The sequence below is a fragment of the Candoia aspera genome, chromosome 2 (assembly GCF_035149785.1).
Source record: "Candoia aspera isolate rCanAsp1 chromosome 2, rCanAsp1.hap2, whole genome shotgun sequence".
In the NCBI taxonomy this organism is placed as follows: domain Eukaryota; kingdom Metazoa; phylum Chordata; class Lepidosauria; order Squamata; family Boidae; genus Candoia; species Candoia aspera.
In genome coordinates, this window is record NC_086154.1 from 159,691,967 (window position 1) to 159,706,356 (window position 14,390).

The 14,390-nt window shown below is 41.1% G+C and overlaps 1 protein-coding gene across 2 annotated transcripts in view; it reads right to left on the reverse strand.

Moving 5' to 3' along the window:
* Positions 1 to 14,390, reverse strand: part of HGD (homogentisate 1,2-dioxygenase) — a 39,373-nt gene that overhangs the window by 3,461 nt on the left and 21,522 nt on the right. For both annotated transcript variants that reach the window (XM_063294604.1, XM_063294602.1), the window contains 6 exons: positions 14,076 to 14,135; positions 13,555 to 13,646; positions 11,108 to 11,142; positions 6,629 to 6,708; positions 5,273 to 5,372; positions 2,836 to 2,960 (listed from right to left, as the gene is read on the reverse strand). In XM_063294604.1, coding sequence (XP_063150674.1) covers positions 2,836 to 2,960; positions 5,273 to 5,372; positions 6,629 to 6,708; positions 11,108 to 11,142; positions 13,555 to 13,646; positions 14,076 to 14,135 — 492 coding nt within the window. The remainder of the gene's footprint in view (positions 1 to 2,835; positions 2,961 to 5,272; positions 5,373 to 6,628; positions 6,709 to 11,107; positions 11,143 to 13,554; positions 13,647 to 14,075; positions 14,136 to 14,390) is intronic.

Consider the following 14,390-nt stretch of genomic DNA (forward strand, 5'->3'; position numbering starts at 1 on the left):
AGCCTGTTTGGTGGATCACTGAGAACTACAGAAGTATCAGATCCTGAAGCACAAACAAATTCATAAGACAAGGTCCACCATCAGTTAAGTAAAGAATGAGTATGCTCAGCAGCCTTCAGATGTTGGGTGTCTGCTGAAAAGAAAAGGGAATATTAAGGGAAAGCAGAGCACCCTGCCTGAAGATAATAATCAGAGCATTTAGATGATAATAAATATAATAGATTATAAAGATGATGATGATGATGATGATATAAAGATAATCAGCACAGAGTCAATAGAATTTACGAGTAGGAAAAGATTATTTCCTTATTTATTTATTTCAATGTATATCACTGGCTATCTCACATACGTGACTGACTAGAACCATGGAGGTCCCTTTTCAGTGCAGGAGTCCATATTAAAGCATCTCAGGCAGATAGCCGCCTAGACTTGAACGCACCCAACGAAAGGGAACCCATCTCTGGAATAATTGGTTCTGCTGTCATACTGCTCTGAGAGGTATTCCCCAACCATCCTTCTAGTGCTGCCAAGCTTCAGTTCTCCCCCTTCATCCTGCTCTTCATAATTTCCTGGGTGGACATGTCCTTTTTTGCTTCAGAAGGCTAAATCAAAGCAGGAATTCAGTAGCTCAGTGTTTACGCCTGTTAATATTTTCCTCTCTTCATTGAGCAACTGATTATTTTCATTGGCTTTGGACATATCCAGAGAAGAATTTGTTATTAGAATCTTTCCATAAAGTTCAGTTCATTCTGAGCTTTCATGTTCTTGACACCAGCTCTACTGTTTTGTAGTAGTCTGTTTTCCTTGTGACCTGGGCCTCTTTCCATTTTCTGTATGTATGCTTTTTTGTTATTAAATCCTCACTAAGCATTTTATGCAAACAGATTCTTCCGCAGTTGTTTTTCCTTTATTCTTCATTAGTATTTTTTTTCTTCCTAGCATTTTTCCTGCAGGTGCAGGGTCCTCTTCTTGAGGATCAATTAGATCCTGGGTTGTGACAGGAATTGACTGACCGGCTTGTTGCCCGAGCCTGATGTCATGAGCTGAGAGAGAGTGACTGGCCCAAGGTCACCCAGCCAGCTTTCGTGCCTAAGGTAGAACTCACGGTCTTCTGGTTTCTAGTCTGGAGCCTTAACCACTAGACCAAACTGGCTCTCTATTCTTCATTAATATTGTTGATCCCTTAAATATCCTTTTTAGGAATTTTTGAGCACTTTTTCCCTATTGGCTTCTCTTGCCATGGGATCCCATTTATTACTTGAATGTATTGAAATATGACTTAAAGTCCAAGATAGTCATTTGACTACACTCAATTTTACTCTCTTAAAATCAAAACTCCAGCATTACATGAGATAAGATGCTAGCCAGTAATCTAGATGAGATTACGTAATGTTACATGAAATACGATGCTAGCCAGCAATCTAGATTATTCCAAAAAGGAGTTTCAGTGAGCTAAAGAATAATTCTAACAAAATGTCTCCTCTGTGTAGGATGGGGTAGTATTCTCTCAGTCTCTGTGAATCATTCAGTAATGGGAGACTTTTTGACAATTTTTGCTGCAATTTGTGTTCCCTCCCCTCCTTTTTTATTTTGTATTGCTTCTTCATTTTATGTATTTTTTTCTTCAGATAGTGCAGTCATTTTATGCATCAGGTTTGTTGGAACTAGTTTGTTGGAACAAAAGACTCTTGTAAAGACAAGAGTCTTTACTCACATTTCTGGTAAAGTCTTCAGGATTTTTCAAAGATAATTTATGGAGTTTCACTAAGCTGATCAGCAAGTTCCCTCAGTATCCTATACAAGGTCAGTCATACTCACTACTCTACTACCTTCCTGTGACACCTGAACTGCAATCCTGTTCCTTCAAAGAATGGAACATGTTTCCTTAGAGAAGCCTGAGTGAAAAGGGGAGTTATGGTGCCTTTTCCTTGTTAGATTGTTATTCTTTTGCCATTTTTACTGAAAAGCTGATACACTGTTTCTTTTTTCTTCCTTTTATTTTTAATGTATAAGAAGAACTTCTCAACGCATCAGTTAATGCTAAGATTGATGTCTTCTTTGGCTGTGCAGTACCATTTTGGTACTATCACAAAAGTCTAATCTGCTTCTAACAGATAATCTTGCTAATTAACCATACTGTATGTATGATGCTAACAGACCATGAAGGAGAATAACAAGTGTCTTATAGATCTTCAAGTAGTTATCTCTACAGTCACAAAACTTCATTTCTGCCCCTGTTATACCTCCTCCTGCTATATATGTATGTGTTTGTGCTGATATAAAGGTAATCATGTCAACTATATCCTCAAAGTATACGTGCTAGAGCAGCTTATTCTTGCCAAAAATCTCAGCTTTACAATGTTCTGAAATAGATGTAAAATCCTCTTTTTAGCCACTCTGATTTGTTTCTTTGAATGACTTTCCTCTTTCATCATTGATGCTACTTCCAGCTATACTAGCTCTTTCTGCATAGTCACAGATTCTGCTTTAAATTTGACCTGCATCTCACCTGAATCCTTGCTCTTAACTGTTACAGTAATTATGTTTAATTTTACAAAAACAAGCACCTAATTTTCCCTGAATAAATGGGGGGCTTATATTTTTCTTATCACCTAAAGCAGAAAATGAGTATTTTTGATATTTTTTAGTCCCCCACCCAAAGAAATGAATCTCATTGTTCTATCACAGAAGCATTTGGCTTTGTTTCAAGCGAAGAATGCTTTGAATGTACGTTCACTTGTTTTAAAAGAAGAAAGGCCTAGTTGTGCACTAGGTTAATATCCCAACCCCTCAAAGCTAATTTTTAATGAAATTCTTAATTCTCTAATGTCTAACCTGTTTTGCCTCAAAGAGTTTCCCTTGGTATTTGCTGATCACTGTGTAATCCTCAGCTATTTGGCCGTCTTCATACCAGGCAACTGGCACAAGGAAGTCTCGTGGATTAGCTAAGCCATTGGCTCCTAAAAAAGACGTAAAGGATTTGTAACCAATTGTATATTTGAAATTTCAGATTAGTCTAATCATTGACAGCTTCACAATTATTTATTTATTTAAACTGCCCAATAGCCAAAGCTCTCTGTGCAGTTTACCATAAATCACACTTAAAAAATGCAATTTGAATAAAAGCATAAACAGTAAAATATGTAATAATCATATAAACTAGTCAGCTGCAAGGTGGTCATTCAAAGTCTAAAACAATATGAATTAAAATACAATATCCAGTTAAAAAGCCTGGTGCTGAAATGATTTTAGTGTGGGGACCAGTCAAGCCTCCCAGGAGAGGGGATTCCATAACAAGCTCTCCCCTTGTTAGAGGGCCTAATTAGATGATCTTAAGGTCCAGGTAAGGGCTTACAGGAAAAGGTGCTCTTTCAGGTATCCTGGTTCTAAGCCATATAGGGCTTTAAAGGTCAAAACCAGCATTTTGAATTGGTCTAAAAATCAAACAGCAGCCAGGGTAGATGGCGAAAAACTGTTCAAATTAGCCAATCACAGTGAGCAGCCTAGCTGCTCTGTTTTGAAGTTTCCAGACCATTTTCAGAGGCAGTCCCATGTAAAGCACACTGCAATAATCCAACCAAAAAATTACCAGAGTAAAAGTATGAAAAAAAATGCTATGTACTTTTTAACCCTGAATCAGAAAATAAGACTTGTTCTTTTGTGTAACACCGTTCTATAAGACATATATTCAAATATGTCAAGAGTACAATCATATCCACATACAGTCATCTTTTTGAAGACAAAACATACCCAGCTCTAACATAGTCCCTGATCATCCTTTTTGCCCTTACCTTTGCCTAATCTGAATTGTCCTAATTTCTTGAATTCTTGTTAAAACATGCCAGAATTGGACAGAGTACTTGAAGTGGGGTCTGACCAGTGCAGAATAAACTGGAAATATTACCTTCCATGAATTGGAAATTACACTTCAATTGATGCAACCTGAAAGTGCATTTATATTTTTTGCAGCTATATCACAGTGACTCATATTCAGAGTGCATCAACAAATTGCATTCTGTTATTTTCAGCCCAATCTTTTTAAAAAAAAAAATTTTTATTAAAAAGTTTTTGCAAAGAACATAAAAACTTCTATTTCTTGCTTCTTTTATCTGGGATTCAGATAGATCCTCTCCACTTGGTCAGTTTTATGCTTCCATGTGTACTCTCCATCTCCTGATTGAAGAATTGTATGAATTTTTAAAATATATTTATAATTTCACCTTTTTACACTTAATAGTAATGTGTGTGTGTGTGTATGAATGGAAGAGAAGTACAGGTAGTCCTCAGTTAATGACCATAATTGGTACTGGGAACTCCGTTGTTAAGCAATGCAGTTGTAAAGCAAAAAATCATGTGACCATGCTGACTTATGACAGCGGTTCTGGCAGTTCTAGTTGTGGTCATTAAGCGAATCATGCATGGTCATTAAGTGCAATGTCACATGACTGATTTGCAACTTCCTGCTGGCTTCCCCATTGACTTTGGTTGATGGAAGCTGGCAGTGGAGGTTGTAGATGGCAATCATGTGACTGTGGGACCCTGCAACTGTCATAATTATGCACTGCCGGGGATGCTGCAATGGCCACAATGGCTGTAAGTCTCATTCAGCACTGTTGTAACTTTGAATGGTCATTGAACAAGTGGTTCCTAAGTGAGGACTACCTGTATCTGTTTTAACTGTACAGTAATTGACTTCTGGCCATATGATCATATTAAAGATTGATTATTTCAGCCTCTTTATCTCCCTCTCTCTTCAGAGGTGTGGAAAAATAACATAGAGGGAGGGTTTGGTTGGTTGCAGTTAAGAGAGCTCAGTTGGAAGAAACTGGAAAATGAATTCTGAAAAACTGCAACAATGTTGGCACATTCAGGAGAAGCTGAAAGAATTGCAAATGTGTATGTACTGATTCAGCGCACCCCAACTTCAAAGGCTATTTATATGGCTACTCCCAGAATTCCCAGGAAGCATTCGAAGTATTACAGCTATTGTCATGACTAGTGGATGTTTTCTCATTGGCTTTATTAGCATTATAAAGGACAGAGATGCTCATCGATTTGTTTGTATAAAACATACCCTCCATACCTTGGGATAGAACATTAGATTTTTGTTGTTGTTGTCATGAATCATTTGTCACCCAGCTCCATATAGCTCATACATAAAAACATAAATGCATGCTAAGAGTGTTAAATAAATATATATTAATTAGACAATCCTAATAAGAAAAGTTATATAATTATTTTTGGAAGCAGAAATAGTATTAAGTATATTTACCAATAGGTCCTAGGTCAGGCAACTCAAAATGTACACCATATATTTCCAGGATATAGCCTCTAGTTTCTCCAAATACTTCCACACTAAAACGCATCCCTTTCTAAGGAGGAGACAGAGTACAAATGTAAATATTAGAACTGATGATTATTGCTCCAAACAACAATACGCTGTTAGAGAATATATCAAATTCCCACTTATCTCCATTAAGGTCTTCATGAAAATAATGTAGTTTGCTTAATCACGACTGAGTAGCTAAAGCATGTTGAGCAATCACATTATGGTTTTCTTTCTTAAAGTAGCGGAAAAGTTCTATTAAAGGTAGCCCTGAGATAAAGCTATATCTAAAGTTGAATTACTGTATCAAGTGCTGGAGGTATCTTTACAAAAGCATCTGAATTTCTGTTGATACTACAAAAATGTAGCTATTTATTTGCTTCTATGCTATCCGTTCCTGGAGGCTAATAACATCAACATAAAACAATAGTTCCCAAACCCCAAGAACATATAACAATGACAGAATCAAAAAAGGATAAAAACCAGATGATACAAACATCACTTATATTATACTGTCCTCCAGTGCAAATTGGAACTGGCAAATCTCCATTTTCCTAAAACCCCAGAGGAATGAAGGCAACCAGCTCTCTGCCAGGAGGGAGTTCCAAAGTGTGGTGGTAGCTACTGAGAATGCACTTTCCTTTTCAGAAGCTTTCCAATTTCCTAACTCTCATTGATTTTTCTCCTAATAAAATCCCTCTGACATGTTACTTTCTGAAGACTTAGCTCAGTTCCCCCACTGAAAATTTTGTAGTACTATTGTGTATATACAGGTTATTCATCTTAATATGACAAATGTGTTAGTTTGTGAGCAGATTGTATATAACTGTAAGCAGCCTAAAGTAGGAACAATGTAAAGACTGCAGTAGAAAGAGGTTCTCCTAGAATCAGGCGGGCATATTGCCCAAACATGGACTTATATTCAGCTGTAGAGGTAGAAGCATTATGAGCAAGCGAGGAAGTATTTGAGTCTATGTTATGCTTAGTTGGTGATAAAAGAAACAAAGTCTTGACTGATATGTGGAATATTTTTCTAAAACGATGCAGTATTAATCTCACACAAACAATCTGAAGGAGATCCATTCACATTATTGAAAATGTTGCACACACGAGTGCCATGTTTTTCTTTAAAAATATTACATCTTTTTAAAGGAAGTATGAAAAGTAGGCATCTTTTTTAAAAAAAATAGAAACCATGGAATTAATTCAAACATGGATACACATCATTGTTCATCTGTCCATTTCACTCAGGAGGCACATGTGGTAAAGAGTGAAGAATAGCCATATTGCTCCAGTGCCTACCTGAATGACACAGATCTCATTGGGCTCCGCTAGCAGCTTGCCAAACTCTGTAGTGATGAGCAGTTTGCCTTGCTGTGGTACTGGACAAAGAAAATGCAAGCGCAGGTTTATATATTTTATTTATTTATTATTCAAATTTCTGTTACTCTATTATATATGTTGTTTGCCCCAGATAATGTTGTGATACTTTAAGAAAAAGAAAAATATCTTGCTTTTTAAATTAATCTTGTTAAATTTAAAAAAATAAAAAATTAGGAGACGATATTGACATACACAAGCTTCTATGTTTTAATATTCCCCTTGATACTGTGTTTCATCGCAAATTCCTATTAGGTATGCCTGAGGGTTGTGTCGATAAGCAACCAACATATTCAGATTGTATGGAAGGCAAAGGCTATGGCGTTGAAGATGTCAAATGTATGCTATTGGGCTGGTGTCTCAAGCTCCTGCAACGGTCCCCAGATCTAATTAGAGTCAGAAACAATTTGGGAGGCATTAGTCACTATAGTGAGAGCCAGTCGGGTGTCATGGTTAAGGCACCAGCCTAGAAACCAGGAGACGTGAGTTCCAGTCCTGCCTTAGGCACGAAGCCAGCTGGGTGACCTTGGGCCAGTCACTCCCTCTCAGCCCTAGGAAGCAGGCAGTGCAAACCGCTTCAGAAAAACCTTGCCAAGAAAACTGCAGGAACTTCTCCAGGCAGTCACCAAGAGTCAGCACTGACTTGAAGAGACAAAAAAAGTCACTGTGGTAAGTGGCAATATGATGGGAGAGAAGCTGGAGTTGGAGTATAAAGACACTGTTTTCTGATGCCTCGTAGATTTTTTTTTTTTTTTTGGTCCCATAACCCTACTATTAAAAGTACTATTTGATATTTGGATTTTTTTTTCTTCAAGTCAGATTGACTTTTCCCTGTTGTCATCTCTGATTGCAAAGCTGCTAATAAACTTTTTCTAACATTGCTCTCAAATAGGACAGTTTTCTAACTCCTCTTACTTTCTTGCCAATCTGGATGTTGTAAACTGTACACTCTCATGAAGAAGGCAGAAATATTGGAAGTATGTGCAGAGAACTGTATCTACAGGATCCTGTTCTAGGACACCTGTCTTTATAAAACTTTATTCTATAAAATGGGTAGCCCAAGTCTTATTTTTATTTGATTAGTATGTAAGGGTTCTGAAGGGATGAGGGCAGGCTATAGTATCCCAGTAGTGACGGGCAGAGGGAGAAATGGTGGGAGATGAGGGGCAAGATTTGTATGTGGAAGGGGTCACAGGTATATTGTTCCTGTGGCACGTTCCAGCCCCTCGAACTCACTCCCGGGTCCAGGTTGGCAGACTTTCAAGGACCTGGGCTGTCAGCTGCTGCTACTGAATGCCAGGTCAGTTTGTAATAAGGCCACCCACATCCATGATTGATCATGGATGAGAAAGCTGACCTGGCTTGTATCACAGAAACCTGGCTGGGAGAGGAAGGGGGAGCCCCCCTTTCTGAAATGTGCCCAGCTGGTTACTGGGTGTGGCACCAGCCGAGACTCCAGGGTAGGTGCGGTGGGGTGGCGGTGGTCATCTGAAACACTTGGGAGGCATCCAGGGGTGCTGCTCTTCAGATTGCCGGGTGCGAGACCTGTTTGTTAAGTTGGGCTGTAGGGATCAGCTGGGACTGTTGCTATTGTACCAGACTCCCTGCTGCGTAGCAACTTCCCTGCCTGAGCTCCTTGACTCTGTAGCTGGGTTGGCGGTGGAGTTCCCCAGGCTCATGGTCTTGGGGGATTTCAACCTGCCTTCCTTGGGGGCGGGGGCAGAGGTAGCTCGGGAGTTCATGGTTACCATGACAGCCATGGGCCTGTCCCAAGTAATCCAGGGCCCGACGCATAATGGTGGTCATTTGCCTGACCTGGTTTTTCTGTCAGAGCAGTGGCAGAGTGCTCTGAAATTGGGGGAGATCTTGGTTTCTCCCCTGTCATGGTCAGATCACTGCCTGGTGAGCCTCCAGTTCTCTGGCACCACCCCCCTCCGCAGGGAGGCTGGGCCTATTAGATCGGCCCGCCCCAGGCGACTGATGGACCCAATTGGGTTTCAGAGGGAGCTCGGGGTTGTTCCGGGAAGTCTGCTGCATGGTCCGATTGAGGGCTTGGTGGCTGCATGGAATGAGGGAGTGGCTGGGGCCTTGGATTGGATTGTGTCTGAGCGGCCTCTCCATGCCCATAGCTCCTACAGCTCCCCGTGGTTTACGGAGGAGCTGAGGAGGCTTAAGAGGGCTAAGGGAAGCCTGGAGCGCTGCTGGTGGAAGACGGGGAGTGAAGACGACCGAACACGAGCTAGAGCTGCTATTAGAGCCTACCTCGTGGCGGTAAGGGTGGTGAAATGTTATTTCTCCGCCCTTATTGCATCTGCAGATAGCCGTCCGGTGGCCCTATTTCGGGTGACTTGGCCCCTCCTCGGAGGGAATAATACTGAGCCTCACCTGCAGGGTCGCTGTGAGGAATATGCTGCGCATCTAGCGGATAAAGTTCACATTCGCTCTATGTTGGACTCCAGCTTTAAGGCAGGACCAGTGGAGGATACAGGGGCAAAGTCTGGCATGGTTATCTGGGGGGAGTTTGATCCAGTTGCACCTGAGGAAGTGGACAGGGCCCTCGCAGCTACTAGTTTGGCCACCTCTGTATTAGATCCGTGCCCTTCCTGGTTGGTGAAGGCTGCCTGGGAGGAGGCACGTGATTGGGTCTGGGCAGTGGTTAATTCCTCTTTGAGAGAAGGGGTGCTCCCGCCGGCTCTTAAGGAGGCAGTGGTGCGTCCTCTCCTCAAGGGGCCATTGCTTGACCCAACCATCCTGGACAGTTTTCGTCAAGTCTCCAACCTCCCTTTTTTGGGGAAGGTTGTGGAGAGAGTGGTCGCATGGCAGCTGCAGAGGACCCTGGATGAAGCAGATTATCTGGACCCTTTTCAGTCAGGGTTCAGGCCGGGTTACGATACTGAGACGGCATTGATCGTACTCTTAGATGACCTCTGGCGGGAGCGGGATGGGGGCAGTGCGACCATCCTTGCTCTTCTTGACCTCTCAGCGGCCTTCGATACCATCGATCATGGTATCCTTCTGGACTGGCTTCTGGAGTTGGGGGTGGGCGGCATAGTATTGTGCTGGTTCTCCTCCTTCCTCCGGGGTCGGTTCCAGACGGCTTTGATGGGGAAGGTCCAGCCCACGCCCCCTACTTTGTGGGGTGCCTCAGGGCTTGGTTCTCTCCCCTCTCCTATTTAACATCTACATGAGACCGTTGGGGGAGGTGATCCGACGGTTTGGGGTAAGATACCATCAATATGCTGATGATACTCAGCTTTATATCTCTACCCCAGACCGCCTGAGTGATGCTGTGGATGTCCTGACTCAGTGCCTGGAGGCTGTGAGGGCCTGGATGGGGTGCAATGGGCTCCGATTCAACCCAAGCAAGACTGAGTGGCTTTGGGTTTGTGAGCCTCCCGGTGCTAAGGTTTTCCCACCTCTGTTCTTGGATGGGGTTGCACTGCCCCAGACGGACCCGGTGCGCAATCTGGGGGTCCTCATAGACTCACGGCTCCTGCTTGAAGAGCAGGTGGCAGCCGTGGCTAGGAGGGCCTTTGCACACCTTCGGGTTGTGTGCCAGCTGTGCCCATTCCTAGACCGAGAGGCTTTGCTCACACTCATGCCCACATGACCTCCCGTCTGGACTACTGTAATGCGCTCTACATGGGCTGCCCTTGAAGAGCATTCGGAAGCTTCCACTGGTGCAGAATGCAGCTGCACGGATAGTAAATAGTGTTGGCTCCTCGGCACATGTAACACCACTGCTACGTGAGCTGCATTGGTTGCCAGTGTGCTTCCGGGTGCAATTCAAGGTGCTGGTTGTCACCTTTAAAGCCCTTCATGGCTTGGGGCCAGGTTACCTAAGGGACCACCTCCCAGTTGTTTCTGCCTGTCCAATTTGATCTAGTAGGTTGGGTATGCTGCGGGTCCCGTCAGTCAGGGAGTGTCAGTTGGCGGGAACTAGAAGGCGGGCCTTCTCCTCCGTAGCACCTGCCCTCTGGAACATCCTCCCTCCAGAAATTAGGATGTCCTCGACCATGTTGGCCTTTTGTAAGGCCGTAAAGACCTGGCTTTGTGCCCGGGCCTGGGGCCTCGAGCATGTGGATGGTCCCGTCTCTTGGCTGTATTAATATCTATGCATTGCTCACTTGGCAGCCATATATATTTATTTTGTATTTATTTTATATTTTAACTGTTTTAATTATAATTGTTTTGTTTTACGGTTTTATTCTTGTAAGCCGCCCAGAGTCACTTGTTGAGATGGGCGGCTATAGAAATCAATCAATCAATCAATCAAATAAATAAATGTAATCTTATTCTGTAATAAGCATTATTCACATTCTTTCATTAGCCCAATTAACATTCCAGATTATAAAAGAAATAACAGTTTACAAACTATCAGAATAATAGTTGGCAACTCACCAATCAGAAAGTCTCCATCAGAATTGCAAAAACATCTATTTTGAAAAAAAAACCCAAGTGATGGCTTTGCTCACACAATTTTGGGGAACTCTGCGTTCTAAATTTGTAATTTGAAGGAAATTCCAACTGATTTCAATGAAACACAATTTTCAACTAAATTTCTTACAAAAATTCCACAATATTAAATGTGGAAGTCAATTTCATGTGCTTAGAATAAGAAGGGCAAACTATACATATCTGCAAAAAAGCATGCAAAGTTCTAGTCCATATAGTCAGCATAATTTGCTGCATTCTGGTATCAGCATAATAGGCCATTAAAGGAGTGGCATCTTTTTTTAGGCTTGCCAGAAAAGAGAGAAGGCTGCTTTAAATAAATCCTTCCCAGAGCACCTCTTTCAAATCATTCTCAAAGCATACACAGTCCTATTGCTACGCTATGCATTTTCCATGAATTATTTTATCTAAATTTACATTTACACAGTTGCCAGGTTGTAGTGTTTCTCAAAGCTGTATATCATGTCCTTCATCATTCTTACATAATTTCACCAAGAAATAATTATCTCCCAGGCAAAAAAGACTACATTTATAGAAAAGGAGCTGATAACTTCCATGCTAGTTTTATGTGTACAGAGATTATTTTTTGTGTGAGGAACATTCAAGCAACCCTATACAGCTTTATTTTCTTTTAGTTAGGTTCATGATTTATATTCCACTGTTCTGCCCATAGGGCATTCAGGATGGTAAAGGGTTATTTAAATCACTTTAGTATATCTAATGCGTAGGTGCTACTAGTACCGTAATGAAATCAGCAGGAGTTTGCTTTATGTTTGGATGGAAACATGAAAACCAACAAGCTTGGCTGCGACCTATTTTATTCTAATCACCTCCCAGGGACTGACTTTTTCACCATACCTTTCCTTTACCATGTATTTTGCTTTGGAAGTAGAGGTGCTTTTACTCCTTCCCCTGTTATGCTAGATCTAAACTCTGCTGTGTAAATCCTTCAGGGAGGCAGTGAAGACATTGACTCCCCCTCCATTACTCTAACCACCCGATAAGAACTTTGGGGTAAACACTAGACCGTAGTGTATTATAGTGCTAGAACTTAAATCTATTATTTTCAGAGGTTTCTATTAAGGAAGTCTTGTTCGTAGACCATGGAACAAGTCAGGCTAAAATCGGAGCTTCCTTCTCGACCAGGAACTGCACTGGGTGAAGCCACATTCACCCTGGGAGGGTGTGTATGTCTGCAGATTTCACTTGGAGTAGGAAATTGTCTCCCCCATCCCAGCCTTTCCTGCCACATGGTCCTGAGAAGAAAACCCCTGTGGGAGTACTAGAATGTTTGGCTTAATTTAAAGAAAATGGAGAAATACGGTTACCTTTCTGAGTGAGTTCTGATGAGTCAAAGCAGCAAGCACTGAAAGTCAGTTTTTTAAATTGTGAATGAACAGCAGATATTTCAGCCTTTGACAGGCCTTGTTTTCCTCCCAAGTCAAATGAGTATCAGAACCATCAATGGAAGAGTATTTTGCTACCACCTGGGGAGCTGTGTGCCAAATTACTTGTCTATGATTTTATTGAAAACAGCCTTTCATTTTTCTGCTACATGTTGTTTTGGGGTTTACATATGACTGCCAATCCTGGATTTCTGAATTAGCTTTTACAGCATATCAATCACTTCCCACCAGACAAGGTTAAAAGGAAGAACTGTTTCCATCAATCAGTCAGCAAGCAGGCCTTGTAAAGAGGTTTGGTAGATTGGGAATCCCCCATCCCATGTAAAATATTAATCCTCCTTAGTGGACAATTTCCTGGTTCCTATTGTTAGAGAATGCGCTGCTCTTCTTAAAAAGTGGAACTCCAGTATTTTAGCAAGGTCAATTACCTGTTCTAGCGATGCATAAATTTCTAAAAATTCTCTTGCCAAATGGATTGCTATGTCTTGTTTCTGACCCACTGAGAGAATAATATTCCTGTATGTTTTTCTTCTGCCCATTGACACTATACTTTTCTAAGATAACTTACTATATTTACTTGAAAGGAAAAACAGTTGATTTCCCCAAATAATTTAACCAGCTCAGATCTGAGATCAGTAAAATGTTCTGTTTAACCTTTTTGGGGGGGGGAGGAGAAGTCATTTTAAATTCAGGTCCCTCTTCTAATCAGATAAGAAGGCCTGAATCAAGGTTCACCAAAGTTGTAATTAAATTTGCAACATTTGATAAAGAATCAAGCTAGGACCAATCTGCCCCATCTTGTGACATAAACCTTTTAATTATGTATAATATATCAATGAGGGGATGAAAAAGGAAAGGAGGGAAAAGTTCCTTGATAGCAGTCAAATCTCAATGAATAGTCAGAGCATCTCCATATATCCACACTTCTGGAGTTAGAAGTTTAGGTAGAACCCATGAGATACCTTGACTGCAACACAAGTCACCGACCTGTTAATCATGGAGGTGTTACAGATGAAGATGTGGATTGCAAGCCCATTCCGTGACTTTGGCTCACCAGCACCACACAAAGTGTATAGTCCCTATAAAAGAAATTAATTATAAGAAAACGCAGGCATAATAATTAGAATCCCTTTGATTTCCTTTGGTTACCATCATAATTTTATTTATTTGTCCAATTTATATAGCCACCCATCTCACAAAATAAGTGACTCTGGGCAGCGTACAACAAAGCTAAAACAATTTAAATACCTAAAACCATTATCATTACAAAGGTTGTAAATGCAAGGATTGGTCATAAATTTCTTTTTTCATCACTATCATAACTGTGAATGGTCGCTAAATGAAGTCACTAAATGAGAACTACCTGTAGGTTAATGTGTATGCATACAAGAATTAAGATTGGAGGTAAGTCCACCATGACCCTTCTCTTCAAGTTGAAAACACCATTCTTTCTCATATCAGAAAGATTAAGCATAAAATACTTTTAATGCTTCTATGTGGTTACTTACAGTTACAAAGTCCAACTTTCTTTGAGGGATTGTAGGGATCTCAAACGGCTTCCATCTCAACTAAAAGAAAGAGACAAACATCATTCTAAAATAATTGATGCCATCTCAGGTATTTTATACTATAATTAATATACTTCTGTTGATGCAGCCTAAATTGCATTTCCTTCCTTCCTTCCTTCCTTCCTTCCTTCCTTCCTTCCTTCCTTCCTTCCTTCCTTCCTTCCTTCCTTCCCTCCCTCCCTCCCTCCCTCCCTCCCTCCCAATATCACACTGCTGGCCCATACAGTCAACAAATTCCATTCTGTTATTTTTAGC